A 17,369-nucleotide genomic window follows, 5' to 3' on the forward strand; every position below is an offset into this window, starting at 1 on the left:
TTATCTTAAGCTGCACCAGTCTGAGTCTAGCAGAGATTCCCATATCTTTAGGAGATGCCATTGCTTCCGCCCATTCTGAGTCGTCCAAGTCTCCAAATTCTGTCGCCCATTTCTCCCGTAGCTTAGCTGTAGGGTCTGGCATGTTATTGAACAACTTCCGATATGTGAGAGATGTCGTTCGCTTTTGCATGAAATCAGTGAGCAGACGATCCTCTAATGGGGAGGCCTCCGGAAGTTCAGTACCGGGGGGGAGTGCCATCAACAGCGCATGTCGTATTTGAATATATCTGTATGTTTCGTTCGGGCCCAAGTCGTATTGCTGCCGCAGTTGGGTAAAAGGAATGACTGTGCCTTTATCCCACAGGTCGCCCACAGTGGAAATACCGATATTATCCCATTGGGTGAAGCCTCTACTGTGTCTTAAGTATCCCAGGGCCTTGGTGTCCCAGAGTGGGGTAATCTTAGTTATAATCTCTTTCCACCCCAATTTCGCCTGCGCTGTGTACCAAACCGCAACTGTTTGTTTTGTGGGTCCCTTTAGTTTCGAGGCAAGTCCTCTGTTATAGAGCATCGCCAACATATTATTGGAGTCTAGCTGCACCCTGTCCGCCCTGTATGCTGGCTCTTCTTGGGGAGTATGTATCCACTGATTAATAGTTTTAAGCTGCGCCGTCCAGTAATACAACTGCAGATTTGGTAGCGCTATTCCACCCTCATACCAACTACGGTGCAGCTTGACTTGTGCTATACGTGCCGGGCGAGCACCCCACAACAGGGTCGAAACTTGTGTCGCTATTTGTTTAAAATATCTATGTGGGATCGGAAACGGTGCGTTGTCAAGCGCGTAAAGGAAGCGCGGCAGTGCCATAATTTTATATAATGCTGCTCTTCCCAGCAGTGTTAGGGGCAGAGACGCCCAGTGTGTTACATCACGTTTCAACCGTTCTAGAGGGGGAGCCAAATTTTTTGCAAAGAAGTTAGCTGCGTCCGTAGTAATGTATATACCTAAATATTTAAAGGCGGTCCCTGCCCGCACCAGTGGGCACTTCGCAAGAAGCACAGGTTCTGCTCCCTGTAGAGTGTACAGTACCGACTTGGCCCAGTTTATCGTGCATCCCGATGCTGCGCCGTGGGTGTTGCACAATTTAAGGAGCTCCGGGATGCTGTGCTCTGGGTCCGTCAAATAGACTAACATATCGTCAGCATAAAGCGAGAGACGATCTTCCCATATTCGGTCCCAATCAATACCCTTTAACAATGAGGTCGTTCTAATTAACGTCGCCAGTGGTTCTAGCACTATTGCAAATAGCAACGGCGATAGCGGGCATCCCTGGCGTGTACCTCTCGTGAGAGACATGGCCATTGGCCATTACCTGTGCCCGTGGCTCCGAGTATAATAGCTGGATCGAAGCTCTAATTTTTGGGCCGAAACCGAAACCCATATGAGCCAGTACAGCAAAAAGGTACTGCCAGTTTACCATGTCAAATGCCATTTTCGCATCCGACGACAATATCACCGCTGGTTCCGACAATTTCGAAGCCCGTGAGAGCACTCCATGTAAACGTCTGATATTTAGGGCCGTGTTCCTATTGGGCATGAAGCCCGACTGATCCGAGTGGATCAACTTCGGGAGATGGGGCATTAATCTATTTGCCAGTAGTTTAGCCAAGATTTTGGCTTCCGCATTTAATAATGATATCGGGCGATAGGATGTGCAGTCTGTCAGGGGTTTACCTGGCTTTGGGATCGCCACTATTGTCGCTATGCATTGATCCAGCAGGAGTATTGCATTCTTCAAACTGTCATTATACATTGCCAACAGGGGTGCACTGATAGTCTCGGACATAAGCTTGTACCATTCTATTGGGATCCCGTTAGGACCCAGGGCCTTCGATTGTACCAAACGAATTGCCGTTTGAATTTCATCCTGCGTCAGATCTGCTTCTAAATCTAGGGCTGCTTCAGGTGTAAGTGTCAGTGTGTCGATGCCTTGGAGAGACCCTGTCACATCAGCTTCTGAAAGGGTCCGACTTGGAGCGTACACCTCTCTAAAATACTCTGCCAATGTGCACACAATCTCCGCCGGGTGCTTCTGGAGCCGTCCCTCCCGTGTCTGTAGCTGTTGTATTCCCCTTGAGCCCATCCCCCGCCTGTCTAGCCAAGCTAACATTCTGCCCGCCTTGTCACCCACCTCGTATATTTTGTGTTTTGTCGCCGTAATATTGCCCACTGTTATAGCCTGCAGATGGTCCCTGTACTGTTGCTGACATATATTCAGGGAGTGTGTCGCTTCTGGTGAGGGGTCTGCCATGTGTGCTGTGTTTGCTTCCTGTAATTTTATCTCTAATTCCCCTAGCTCCTTCTGTTGTGCCCGTTTATACCCAGTGATGGAGGCAATCGCCTGGCATCTAAGGACTGTTTTATATGCTTCCCACACTATGGACGGTGATTCCACTGAGGCAGTGTTTTCTTCAAAGTAATGTTTAGTTGCGTTTTTGAGTTCCTTTCTAATGCTGGGAATCTTAAGATATGCAGGATAGATAGGAATATACACCGACACTATATTTAAAAGTTTACCTTCCAATTGTCCCTGTATCGCTGCAAAACGTCCCTGATCATCTACCTTACTCTGTAACAGTATAAACGGGGAGGCTTTCTTGATTAATATACCTGTCCCCCTTGAGCCTGCCCAAAACACAGAGTGCGCCACCATTTTGTACCCCTGTCTATCTAGAGCCTTACATGCTACCCCCAGGAGGTGCGTTTCCTGTAATAACTCTATGGCAGGGCCTTATCGCTTTAAAGCCTGTATCATTAGACCTCTTTTTATTCTGTCACCTAGTCCCCTTACATTCCAAGTTAATATTCGAAGGGGGGCCACTAGAGTTTCATGCGCCAGTACAGCGGTGCGATCAAGTTGTGAATCTAATGCCATGTGGGACCTGCTGGAGGAAGCGGAAACGCTACCCTGCGAATACATCCATGCATCTGTCAATCATCCTAACCTGCAATATGTCATCTCTGCCGATAATAACTATGAACCTACTCAACAAAACAATCATAACTTCCCTCTTCCACCTCACCCCCCTCCCTGCCTCCCTGCTCAACGGACTCGCAACCGCCCGCCTCCCCAACTTAGCAGAGTGCTTCACCCACCCCAATGCATGGTACTTGCTTGTGGGGGTAAAGGGTCCATGAGAACTGCAGCCCTTCTTGCCCTCCTAGGCACGCCTCAGTCCAGTGTCCATAACCGGCCCATCCCACTGTACTGTTCAGCTGTTAGTCCTTTGGGAGCTGGCCTCGCGGGGCCTATCCGTGTTCATTCTCCGCATTTCTCGTGTTTGGCGAGCAGAGGGGTCCTTCTTGCTGTGACGCTTGAGTCCCGGGGGTCATCGTCTTTCCGGCGTTGACGATGATGCTTTCCCCGACTGGGGCCTTCCACTGTTCTCCAGCCTTCTAGCCAATCGTAAGCCGCTTCTGGTGTCTCAAAAAACCATTACCCACATGCATCAAGCTACATAGGAATCGCAAACGGTGCGATTCGGTAAAATCGGCCGTTTGCGATTCGGTAAAATCGGCCGTTTGCGATTCCTAAATACCTTTTTACTATGCATCAAGCATTTTTGGAAAAATCGCTATTTTTAGCGATTTCCAAAAATGCAATTGCTTTTAAGGAATCGCAAATTTGCGATTCCTTAAAAGCAATGCATGATTGTTTTAAAAAATGCGAATTCGCAATAATAGGGGGCAAATTACCACGAGGGTGAACCTCGTGGTAATTTGCGAAAAAAATTTCAAATGCTCAAATTAGTATTTTAAACACTGTCATGTTACAGACACACATGTCCTTAGGACATGTGTGTGTGAAACATCCCTTTTAAAATACATTTCAGGGGTGCAGGGGGGGTCCTTTGGACCCCCCCCTGCACCCATGGAATGCAATAACATTTTGCAAATTCCAATTTGCGAATTCGCAATTCCCATTGATTCCTATGGGCCTTTTGGCCCATAGGAATCAATGGGAATTGCGAAATCGCAAATTGGAATTCGCATAATATTTGCGATTCGGTAAAAATTGCGATTTTTACCGATTCGCAAATTTTATGCAATTTAATTCATGCATCCCGTTTTGCGATTCCTTATTTGCGATTCGGTAAAAATCGCAAATTAGGAATCGCAAAATCGGACTTTGATGCATGTGGCCACTAGTCTTTCCGTCGGCCACTACTCTCAACCGTGCCGGAAACAACATGGAATAGGGTAGTTCTGGAGCCTTCAAAGCTTTTTTAACCTCCATGAAATTTCAACTGCGACGGGCAACTCGGATGTGTAATCAGGAAAAAAGGCAAGTGTAGAGTTTTGTATCCTAATTGGTGGAGAAATGTTGCCGTCTGTAAGATCACATCTCTGTCTCTGAAGTTAAACAATCTGGCCAACATTGGCCTTGGGGCCACTCCGGGCTTTGGTTTTCCGCCGGGGACTCTATGTGCTCTCTCCACGGAAAAAAAACTCGACAGCCCTTTGGGTTGTAGCCTTGTCTTAATCAGGTCTTCGACATAAAGGTCCATTGCTCGGATGCCTTCGGTCTCGGGCACCCCAAGAATGCGTACATTGTTCCTTCTAGAGCGCCCTTCCTGATCATCCAGCTTCTCATGTAGTAGTTTATTCTCTGCTTGAATACGGGCCATTGCCGTCTGCAATTCTGATGTGTCCTCCACTAGTGACTATCTCCACTTCCTTAGTCCTTTCCGTCATTTTATGGAAGTCTGCCCTCAGTAGCGATACGTCCGTCGATATTGTGCCCACCGTCGTTTGAACACTAGATAGCGCTTTCATAATGTCCTCTAGCGTCACTTTCCTTGTCCCGTCGCTATTAGAAGTTTTCCCCGTAGAGGGGCGGCCATCCGTCAGGGGCGAGAGATTCTTGTCAAACGCATATTTTTCCAGTTTTGATTGCGTCAATTGATTTCTGGGCCCCCTTCCCGCCATGGTAATCTAGTGGTGAGATCCGTGTAGTAGTGACTTCACGAATGGCCCTTCAACCAGTCTTGGGTCGCTCCAGCTGCTGGGTGCGTTTTCTCACCTCAATATTCGGCTCAGCAGGGCGAGTAACGGAGGAGTCAGAGACTATTACGGGCTCCAGTACTTTGGCTGGTCCACCACAGGATATTGCCAGACCAGTTCCTAAATGCCCTTATTCCCTTTTCTCTTTTGTCCTGTTGTGGTGTTCATTTCCCTGCTTACTTCACTATAACGCTGAGTTGGGTACCTGTGTCCCAAGCAGTGTCCCCTCCATCCTTCGGAAACGTAGGCGCTCTACTTCAGTAACAGGTGGGGATGGGGGGGAGGACCATGTCTCCTTCGGAGCCTACAGGTAGTGTTCACCCCTATTTGCTCTGTGGGCTTGGAGACGAGCCTTCCACCCACTCTAGTTCAGTCTTTTTCCCGGCCTCAGGCACCCACTTGCTGCAACTCTCACCTCCGATACTGCCGCCACCATCTTGTCTCCGAGTCCACCCACTTCCTCCATCGGCCTCTGATTTCTGTACACCCCCGTATTGTGTGCCGGGTCTGCCGCATAAAGTGCACCATTTTCAGTGGGGGCGATGTAGCATAGGTTCTGGGACTCTAGCGATGCGCGATGATGGCTACACCGCACCTCTCCGGGTAGACTGCAAGCGGATTCCGCCTTACGTAGCGGGACCCGTGGTTCACCGACCTTTGTCCTCCTCGTTGTGCCGTCTGTGGGGTGTCCGCTTTCCCTCGCCCCTTCTGATCGCTGCCACGGCCGGGCGCCTCAAACCACCGACTGCACCACAGTCTCGGGGGTCACCGCGTCGCACTATTCCGCCGCTGCCTGTAACGCCTATCTTGCCGCTCCGCAGCTCGAGGCACTTTATAGCGCGGTCTCCAACAGCGGAATAGGCCACAAGTCGCCGCTCACTGTTTAGGATACTTCCCGGCTCTGTGTCGGGTTCAGATTTTGCCAGGTCAGTGCCGCTTGGTCCTGGACATCAGGCAGTGCCCTCAGAGTGTTCTCATGTGCCGGATCAGTTTATGGATTACCGCGAAGAGCCGCGTCTTCCCCGGAGCTCTCGGACTATACAACCATCTTGATCGGCTGTAAGTCACGCCCCCAGGTCTTGCTATTTTTAAGGAAGTCGTGGTATTCACGTTTTCATACCCATCTAAAGCTGAAATGAACACTTTACCAATACAGGCTGCAGTAGATTAGGCTGTCTGCTATTGGGTATACATATATACATATAAATCGGAAGTCATTAGGGTAAAACAAGATAACTTTACTGCCCTAACTTCCTCACTCTCATCTCCTAAAGAACTCTTTAGGATAGCAGATTCTCTTATCACCCTTCAGACCCCTGATCCGGTGATTGCCTCACAGGAGCTCTGTAACAACATTGCGTTGTTCTTCCAGACTAAGATCCTGGACATTTATACCGCTCTAGAGTTGCTGAAACCTGTCACCACCATGCCCGCTGTCCCGGCTGTCCTGGACCTTGTCCTCTCGGAGAAATCTCAGGTATGGTGCCTGGAATCCTGTCCTTCTCTCTCCTTACAGGATGCAGGGATACTTCTGAGTAATATGAAATCTGGCTCTCCTCTGGATGTCTGCCCGCTTAAGATCCTTAAGCAATGTAGAAATTCTCTTTTACTCCCTCTTGTAGACATCATGAACAGGGCCATGAGCGAGGGCATTTTTCCCCAGCAGTGGAAGAATGCAGTAGTAAGACCTCTGCTTAAAAAACCCTCTCTTGACCCTGGGGTACTAAAGAATTTCCGTCCCATCTCACTGCTCCCAGCCCCTGCCAAGATGTTAGAAACCCATCTGAATAAACATCTTGCTGCCTTCGTAGAAAATTCTGGCTGTTTGGATCCTTCCCAGCATGGATTCAGGAGGGAACATAGTACAGAGTCTGCCCTCACCATAGTACTGGATAATATCCGTATGTGCGTGGATGGGGGACAGACCTCCCTCCTGATCCTCCTGGACCTTACAGCCGCCTTTGATACCCTTTCTCCCTCAGTGCTAACATCTCGCCTGAGGGAGATTGGTGTTCGGGGGGAGGCATTAGCTCTACTTACCTCTTTCCTCGATAAGCGAGAGCAAAGAGTGAAGCTGGGGAGATTTCTATCTCCATCCCTGTCTGTGCAATGTGGGGTCCCTCAGGGGTCGGCGTTAAGTCCGACCCTTTTCAACATCTATGTGACCCCCCTTGCCAGACTAATTCGGTCTTTTGGGATGGAGGTAGTCTCCTATCCGGATGATACCCAGATCCTCGTCTCTCTCTCCCAGTCGGTTTCTCCGACTGCCTCTAACTTTAGATCTTGTATGGAGGCTGTCAGACAGTGGATGATTCACAATTAGCTGAAACTGAATGGGGAGAAGACTGAGGTGATGGTGTTCGGAGGTAAGGAGGAGGTTTGGTCAGCTGATTGGTGGCCGGATTCAATTGGAGCATGTCCTGTCCCGACGGCATCTGCTAAAAATGTTGGGGTAGTGATCGATCCCACCCTCAGTATGTGCCAACAGGTAAATAGGACAATTTCCACTTGCTGGGGCGTCCTTTGCATACTGAGGAGGATTAGGCACTATCTTTTGCAGCAGGCTAGGAAACAACTGGCAGTTGCTCTAGTGGGCTCTCGTCTGGACTACTGCAATGCGCTGTATGCAGGACTGAATAAAAGCCTGCTGCAGCGCTTGCAGGTGGTCCAGAACGCAGCGGCTAGATTTGCCCTGGACCTGCCTCGGGCCACCTTGGCCACTTTGGCCAGGAAACGGCTTCACTGGCTTCCTATGGAGGATCGTATCCTGTTTAAAACCCTGTGTCTGGTTTATAGGGCTCTGGCAAGAAACAGGTCTATAGGAATTGGGTCCATCCTGTCCTGTTTTGCCCTTGTAGGAACTTACGTTCCTCTAACAAGGCTCTCCTATCAGTCCCTCGTATTCGAAAAGCGAGATGGGGAGGCAAAGCCTTTTCCAACCTGGCACCCAAGTGGTGGAATGTTCTTCCTATAGCACTTAGGGCCCTCCCTACTCTGCAACTATTCAGAAAGGCCCTGAAGACCCGTCTTTTTGTGCGCGCATATTTGTAGTCTGACTTGCCGTTTTTTTGATTTATTTTGTTAGGCGCCTTGACACCTTACGGTTTTAGTTGCGCGTTATAAATTATTTTCATCATCATATGCTTTCTATAGCAGGCTGGAGTACTTTAAACCGTTACTAGAGGTTCCAAAGGTGTAACTTGCTCTTTTCACTAAAGTTTGTGATTCTTTTCCATAATATCCGCTTTCTCCTACAACATTTTTGTTTCCTCAAATTAGCTGCATCGGCAACACATAGGACTGTATTCCTGATAGGGAGCACTGACATTGTCTGCGCTTCCGTGCAGCTTTACCTGGATGTGCCAGGTACAGGATGGTATCAGTGTACACTATTACAATGAATGCACTGCCACAAACCTGTGCTTGACCTGCAGGTAGGGCATTAAAGAAAAGTGGACTAGCTGTTTGAAGCAGCTGTTCTGTCTTTCACTGTGCAGTTGGTTGCCGGTCTGCACTTTGAAAGGGGACACTGCAAACAAGTCCAGTGAGCAATTGCACCCACCTACGATCTGTCCCCTTTCCCCACTTCTGAGGGTCACGCTCTTGGGAGCACCTCGAAGGGTATACAACGTTTAGCACGCATTTTTTACCACGCACTACCATTACAACGCAGGCATTACCACGCATACCATTACAACGCATTGCGCTGGGGGGCGCTCTAGGATAGGGAATAAGTTTAATTTTATATCCAACACCTTCCCTAGTGTCCACGGGGACTGGAGTTGGAATATAAAATTATACTTACCACTATCCAGCACCTCAAAGCGCTATGCGTTGTAACGGTATTCGTTGTAAATACCGCATTGTAAAGGTATGCGTGGTAATAGTATGCTTGCTAACGTCATACATCCCCTCAATGTGTGCCATCTCTTTGTGGTGCCCAGTAGGTGCACCCCTGGCAGCATCTTTACCTGTTTTCCAGTGTTGATGATATGGTTTGGGCACAGATACAAAGTGTTTTATCATTTTGATGGGGTCACCAGCCATGCAAATGAAAGAACACCCCCATGACACCCTTATTACAGATGGGCTGAGCAACTATCTGTGGCCACTTCTGTAAGGCCAAAGTGCCCCAGGGGTGCAAAAATGCAGGCGCAAACATCTTTTGTCTCTCCAGGGTACTTTTGATAATACAGCCCCTGAGCCTGATTTTTTGGAAACAGAAGTCCATGAGTTGAAAAAGCCATATAGACATCAACTGTGCTTATTGGTTGGCTCAGGTGTCCTACATTAGTATGAATTCTTTTGTAGTGGGTAACATTGTTTAATTGTGGATGTATGTACTTTGTTTCAACAGGTGCATGGGTGGTAATAAAAGAGTGGAGAAATTGCTACAAAGAACAGTTAGCAGGTTGGAATGAGTTTAATGTGTTTATTGACAGTGTGTGCTCTTCAACTGTTTCATTTTCCCATTTTGACTCAAAGTGATTGTGTTCATTCATGAATGTGTGTGTGTGTGTGGGGGGGTGTAGGTGTGTGTGTGTGTGTGTGCGTGCATGCATGTGTGATACTTGCTGTGAGCAGGTAAGTTAGACTATATTTGATTAATACGTGGGTGTATTTTTTTAGTAAGCACTCTTTCTGAATCACGAACTCATATGTATTATAACTTATTTGGCTACCTAGAGACACACTTTTATAGCCCTTAGCCAATCCCATTTTTGAACCGTGATTCTTTTCCCATTTTTGGTAGGACCCACATGGGAACTACTACATTTTCTACTCCAAGTAAAGATTGACAGTGGAAAATCTACGGAGCTGGCAGATTGTCCCCAGTCAGATATCACAAATATCACATCTCAAAAGCAAACTGTACAAAAGAGTCAAGGTGATACTATTAGCAAAATCATCTCACTTACCCCCTTTTTGTTTGGTGTGCAGTTTGTTACTCCATGCATGAGGATATCTTCCTGATTGGTAGCACTGAAACATGCGCGGCAGCGCATCATTCTCTGAGATTGGGAGGAAGGTAAGAGGTGAATATTACCACATGATGCAATAAATAAACTAAGGCAGTGTGTGGCAGCCAGTGTTTTCAGACTATAGATGCCATGATGAACAGTATGCCCCACGGAAACATGTGCCATTGCAGCCCTGGCTAGCTTATTGTTGGTGCACTTGGTGCTGTCTATGGGGCACTACAAGTGGTAGGAAAGTCTGTTCTCAGTCTAAAATAATATAAATTGATTTACTGAGTAGTTTATGGACATTTATTATGGATGCACGAGAAGAATAAGTCATATTGCAAGCGATTTAAATGCTCATATGAAAAGACAAGCAGTTTTGAATTCGTTTCAAAATTATAATGCTTTGATTATCAAATACAGGAAACTCATATTTTGCATAAGTGGACCAGGCCAACTACATTGAACAGTCTTAATTTTTTTTCTGCTTCCTTGGCTCACGGAGGAGTGGCAGGACATTTTTGTTTATAAAGGATAGAGGGTTGCCATCTCGTCATCCTTACTTCATCAGAGGATTTAAGGATCACAATCCATTTATATAATAAATGCTTGTGCCTCTCAGAAGTACTTATGAACCAATGAATCATGACCTTTATGATTTAAAATGTATTTCCTCTACTCTTTTCCCCTTAAAGACAATTATTGCACGATTTTAATATCTCACAATCCTTATGAATCGACTCACTAACCCCAAAAAGAATATAAAACAAGCCAAAACCTGTGAAAATAGTTAAAGCCTTTTTTAAAGATACGAGGCAGCTGTATCAACAAGGTTTTAGGTCGTGAACACTCCGACCTGGAGTTTGCAACCAACATTTTTTTTAATACTGAATCAGTATGTTATATATGAATGTTTGGTGATTAAAATCTGGTCACAAAACATTGGAAAATTACAGACTCTCAAGTTCGAGTGATACCTATTTGCAAAAGGTAAGGTGTGCCCTAGGGACTTCTTCCTCTTTGCAAATTAATAAAAAGTTTTTTGAGGATTAGGCAGTAGTTCAGAGCCCCGCTACCAATTCCTAAACAAACTTTTGAAAGAATTATAAACTTTTTTAATTCAGCCTAATTTCCTTTAAAGAAAAGAGCTGCATTTAAAAAATAAAGTTTACTAAAAGGTGATCACAGACATGGTGGTCTACTTACCACACCAGTTCAGTAGTTCGGTTTACAACACACTACGATTTGGAATTTCAAAAACGGACCTATAAGTACATAGGAGAGTTCGTAAAGTTCTTTAGTGGTTATAAAATACTGGTCATAGTTTTTAACTAGTATTTTGCAACCAGTTTTTTTTTAACATCAGTCCTACAATTGCAGAAACCCTGGAGTCTTAAAAACTCTAAATCCTTCCAATACCTGTTTCTCGGATAGATAATCTGTTTATTGGATTTTGTAGCACATGAGAAGGACTACAAAACTAATTTACATACTGTTGCAATACAAATCTTTATTTCAGCAAGAGAAAATTGTCATAAAAGAATACAGCAATAAAACAGTTCAAATACTACAATAAAAAGGTTTAAAAGCAGAAGTATTAAAACCAATCCACAGCAATGGCTGTATCTAGTACAAACAGTCTGTCGCTCCTACCCAGGTAGAATTAGAATGCCAGCCCCAATGCAGTTCTATGAATGTACACTGTTTGTCCTGGTTTATAAATTAGCCACAAGTGTCCTTCTAATAATCCACATTGCTGCTAAGAACTTAGTAACAGCACAGACCACATCCGGTGAAAGATCCGTCTTTAAAATCCTGAACACATGTAAACAGTGGATTATCCCCAAGTTTTTACATATTGGGATAATTCACCTCCGTCTCGGGTTTGAATAAGCGGGAAAAAAGAAAACAACATGGACCTCATGTTCTAGGTCTGCAGTACACCCTGGGCAATTCTTGGGCGATAGAGCACACAATCTAGATGTAAATGATCTAATAGGTAGCGAACCATGCCGCCATTGGAGAAAGAGCTTCCTTGAGACTGCAGGGTTAATGTCATCCAGGACTTGCTCCAAGTAATAAGAATCCTTAGTCAGTAGAAACGTGGCTGTGAGTGTATCCGGTTGGGTTCTAGATGATAAAAGGGCCATTTTGTTATCCCGATATAACTGAACCAGTTTTTTCCGTGACATTCCAGCACAGGTGTGTTCCGGGTCTGACCACATTGCTGCAAGGCCAAACTTCTTAAAATCCTCTCTAACATGCTTAAACCAGGGAAATTTACCCACATTGGGCCACCCCAAAACTTCGATTAGCTGTTGCCTAAATTTACTCAGCTCTGGGGTGACCCAAAGTCTCCTCCAAAAAGTTAGAGGTCTAAGGGCCAGTTCTTCTTCAATAGGTCTAAGGCCAAGATCCAGTCTTAGCGGCACTAGTGGGGTACTTGAGGGCAGGGCTACCAACTGTCTTAGGAATCTATTCTCCACGACAGTTATTGCTGAACCACTCTTGTAACCCCACAGCTCGGCCCTGTAGGACACTGCCCCACGCACCCGCGATTTATAAATTTACAGTTGTGGACCAATCGGCTTACACATTGATTTACTCAAAAGTTTTAGGATTACCCCGGCTAACTGGGTCATCTTGAGTTGCATTTTCAGCTGATGCTGGACCCAAGTAAATTATTCATTAACGGTAAGCCCTAGGTAGTCAAAGGTGTGTACCCTTTCTAGCCTGATTCCATCTATCGTGGGATTTGGGCGTGTTGTTGCGGAGGATTAAAAATCATAAATTTGGTTTTTAAGGTGTTTATTTCCAAGCCCCGCTCTTTACAGAAAGACACAAACCCATCCATAACTCGCTGAATACCCATTGGTGTTTTAGAAAGTAGTACGGTATCGTCCGCGAACATAATCGCGGCGATCGGGACCCTGCGAGTTTTGGGGCGTCGCTATCTGGTACCGCCTCCAGGTGTGCGATTACCCCATTGACATAGAGGCAAAACAGGGTGGGCGCCAAGACGCACCCCTGCCTTACCTCCCTGCCAATGGGGAATCGAGCTGTCAGTGAGCCATTGCTACCGCAACTGACCTGTGCATAGTTCTCAGCATGGAGTCGGATTAGCATGTTCAGGACTGGAGCTGGAATACCAAGTTCCCCGAGTACAGTCCACAGCTTCAGACGTGGGACCAGATCGAAAGCCGCACGTAAATCTACGAAAACAGTGTAGAGTGACCCGCACCCGATCTTGACGGTTTTCCAATAAAGCATATATAAGCGAAAAATCTGATCCGTGGCGGAAACATTCTTCCTGAATCCCGCCTGGAAGGGGCTCAGGATAGAATGTTCCTCAATCCAGTCTAAAAGGCGATTTAAGATCAGTCGTGCAAAAAGCTTTTGGGGCACGTCAATGAGGCTGATTGGCTTGTAGTTGGCTGGGAGCAGAGGTAAACCCTTCCTAAAAATAGGGACAATCTCTGCCCCCAGCCAAGTACTCTGTACCTCCATACCTGCCCATATAGCATTAAAAATAGCCGTCAAATAAGGTGCCCATACCACAGGTTCATGCTTTAATAGATCTCCTGGTAATTTATCTAGGCCTGGAGCTTTGTTTGAGGGAAGCTTTAAATAGCTGTCTCTACCTCCCCCACAGAAAACTCATACTCTTTTATTCCACTCTTGATATTGGGGGAGGGTGCCAGCGGGTTAAGAACATCCAAGGGGGATTCCGCCCGGTATAGGGTGAGGAAATGCTCTTCCCACACCTCGGCAGCAACGTTAGGGGCCACAGCCGCAACTGGTTCAACCGACCCAGTATTTACAATTTGCCAAAAGTTCCGGGCTTCTCTTCGTGCCAGGCTCGATGCTAGATTAGCCCAATGGTCCACCTCCCACTCAGCTTTTGCGTGATGTATTAGCTTCTTATACACAGCCCTTTTTACTTTAATCAGTGCTCTATTCTGGTTTTGTTTCAGTGCACTGAGGAGCTCTGATTTTGCTCTTCTACATGCTGGGTTAAACCAGGTAGATTTATTACCTGTTTTTTTCCCTTTTCCCACAGGATTCAGGGTCTCAGCTAAACTGCTAGTCAGTTCCTGATGCAAGGCCCCAAGCCTAAAAAATACTAAAGCGGGGTGAGCTCAGCGGTCAGGGCAACAACAGCTTCCAATGCTGTCGCTACGTGGGCATATATCTCTGCCACTAACTCAGGGCGGGTAACTGCTTTGTCCCATCTAATTCTTCGTCTGTTACTTGAGAGGAGAGCCCGGTTGTCTGATCCAATCCCTCCCTTGGGACTATCCTTAGAACAACCGGGGGACAGGAAATCTAGGATCAAAGGGTTATGGTCACCTTCGCCCCTGGGTTGCACCTTAAAATCAATAACCTTGTGCCAAGCGCAAGCCTCGACAAATATATAATCCAGGCAAGCCTCTTGGCCAGGTTTATTATAGGTGTAGTTTGCGGGCGTATCCGAAAATATACGGCCATTGCATGCCCTTATTGAGTGATTTAAAGTCAGTGCAAGAATTTGTACCGCCTGCGGCGCCCATGACTTAGACGGGGGGCCCACTACAGGGGGTATTTTCCAATAGTCATCCTCTTCCAAAATTGCGCCATCCATCAAATCTCTCAATGGCTCAAAGTGGGAGTTAAGGTCACCACCTAACATAAAGGTGGCCCCCTGGGGAATCCTAGTTAGGAACGCGGAGAGCTCCTCGATGGTTTTAGACTCCGCTGTGAGGCTTACTGGTCTAGAATAAACATTGACCAGAGCTAGTTTGGAGGCATCTGGCCATTCCAGTAGGATGCATTGTACATCCTCCGATATGGTCTCCAAGATCCTGGCGGTACACCCGAGATGAGTTTTTACCCAGATTGTTAGCCCCCCCTATGGCCTTCCCTTCCCCCCAACTTTGCGGGTATAGAGAAAGAAGCAAAACCGCACCTGAATTGCTCCTCTCTTGCCCAAGTTTCCTGAAAGAGACAGGCATCATTTGTGTCGATGAAAGAACCCCACTCTGGACAGGGCAATTTGTTGCATAGCCCTGCAATGTTCCAGGACAAGATTTTAAGCGATGTTTTACCAATGGTTGCCTTTGTAGTTGGCATAGAGTGGTCCTTCACCCCCTCTGGGATGAACGCTATATTAGGAATGACAACTGCCCTAACCGGGGGAAGATTGTTGAGCCCACCCAATGCCTCCTGAACTTCCCCCATATCTCTATTCAGCCCTCTCCCCTCTACCAGAATGGGCTGTAGGTTTGTGTGGCTTGCTAAACCATCTCGACCCTCCAATCTTTTTCCAGTTTGAAGTCAATCAACCTGGTCCAAGGAGTTGTACCTGTTGTCATGAAAGTAATTGACATACACGGGGTAGTGTACGGATTATGTCTAGGCCCTCCAGTAAAACTCCTGGCACCCACCCTTGTCCACCCTTCTTCACACACCATATCAACTGGATTGTTTGGGGGTGGGTAAAAGAAAGATAATGGGCGGGCCTGGATTATGGTGCCGACAGTGCCACCCACCCAGTTACAAATATGGGAGACTGTCTCCGCGTTCCTAAAATTGACCAGGACACAGTCCCCCTTTAAAGTTTTGGTTGTTGGTCCCACCCATGGGAACCTTCTGACCATGATAATTTCGGTTGCCTGATGTGGTGGGAGGGGTCTATGGATGTTCAACCAACTAACCACTTTATTTTTAGGGAAGAAAACGTTTCTGGAGTAGAGCCACTAAGCTCAGGGACACCTGCTAATACCACTACTAGGGGAGCCACCTCCAGAGGCAGATTAACTACCGTGCTCCACCTTACACGGCCCCCCTCTCCAGTGGATCGCTCTACCATCTCCTGTCCCATATCTCTACCTCTGGGGGGATTAGCCCTGGCCACACCCGCTGGCACCTAAGCCATCCCGGAATTAGTTGCTGGCGCCAAATTGATGATAGGGGGGACCGGGAACTAAAGGTACCCCCCCAGCACCAACATCATGGCCCTGCTGTATTATTGAGACTGATTTGAGATGGTTCATCACCTCCCCAGTAGCCAGGTCTATAGTTTACATACTACAAACTGAAGTTTTTGAATCAGTCCCTATATGTATTTTGAAGTCGTTTTTGTAATCTATTTTTACAATCAATGAAAAAAGAGCCTCATGCTCAATGCATTATTAACGCATAGATTAAATAGAAAACAAATTCAAAAGTTCATTTTTCAACTTTCCACATCCATGCAGGTCTTAATTAGGCTAGTACCTAGCAAATATAACTACGAAAGAATATCAGTTCTTGATAGAAAAACCTGTTTGAATAACCAGTGATAGTAACTTACTAGAAGCAAACCCTATATACAGTGTACCTCATTTCCACCAAATCGCTGACACAGTATGATGCAAATATATGTACAAAGATCAATATGCCTAAAGCATTGAGAATATGTCTAAAAACCACAATTAAGTAGTTTAGTTGTGTTGCAGGATGAATCAAAAACAGCATTCTAATAGCCACCTCAGCAGTACATTAAAACTTTACCTAACAGATGAATGAGATCAAACAATTTTATAATATGATTATTAGGAATAGCTAATCCTAGCTCCCATCTCACAACTTGTATTGTATCCGGATCATTCAGAAAAATGATTGCCGCAACTCATGTCAATAAATAGTAAAAGTCTCACTCTCAAGAAGATTTGGGTAACCTAAATTCTTTAGAATAACTATCTATTTCTCTAAAGCCGATAAAATTCTGAAAACACTAAAAATCCTAAATCTAGAGATCCTTTGACAAGCTGACAGTGTGATTTTGTAAGTCAGAGTGAATTTAAGAAACAGACTTCAATAACCCTTAGTGCAAAACACTAACCACTCAAATGATATCTCCAGCCCTTTCAATTTTTACATTCAACATTCCAATTTTGAATTTTCTTTTGTGGTGTGGAGTTTTGAAACCAAGTGATCTCGCATCCTTACAAGAACTCCCACCAAACCTGTGAACAAGCCATCATACGATTGAATTTGTTTAAAAAAAAAAAAGAGAGGTGCAAGATTTTTCGATGAGTTCTGTCTACCTTATGGGCAATTTACATAGGAAAAGAAAAGCAAGCATTGGCATAGCCAATAGGTCTCGCTTTTGGGACCTTAAAAGTATTTAGTTATGCAGCACAATATCCTTGGTGTAACAACAACTGTTGCATGGCTAAACACTTATAAGGCCCCTAAGGCGAGACCTATTGGCTATGCCAATGCTTGTTGGAGTGGGCAGTGGCATCTGCAGATCGATCTGTTGGCGATGCACTTGTCCAGCTTGAGCGTTTGAGCATTCTCTGTGGCTTTCTTTCTGT

At 46.0% G+C, this 17,369-nt stretch overlaps 1 protein-coding gene across 2 annotated transcripts in view; it reads right to left on the reverse strand.

Annotated features, from left to right (window-relative positions):
• The window catches only part of LOC147685085 (uncharacterized), a 120,244-nt gene that overhangs the window by 70,720 nt on the left and 32,155 nt on the right, over nt 1–17,369 (reverse strand). Inside the window, exon 3 of one of the 2 annotated variants that reach the window (XM_086940957.1) lies at nt 9,985–10,077. The exons of the other annotated variant lie outside the window; for it this stretch is intronic. Within the exon in view, the coding sequence (XP_086797083.1) occupies nt 9,985–10,077 (93 nt within the window). The remainder of the gene's footprint in view (nt 1–9,984; nt 10,078–17,369) is intronic. 2 annotated transcript variants of the gene reach the window in all.

Source organism: Lissotriton vulgaris, chromosome 10 (assembly GCF_964263255.1).
Source record: "Lissotriton vulgaris chromosome 10, aLisVul1.2, whole genome shotgun sequence".
Classification (NCBI taxonomy): Eukaryota; Metazoa; Chordata; class Amphibia; order Caudata; family Salamandridae; genus Lissotriton; species Lissotriton vulgaris.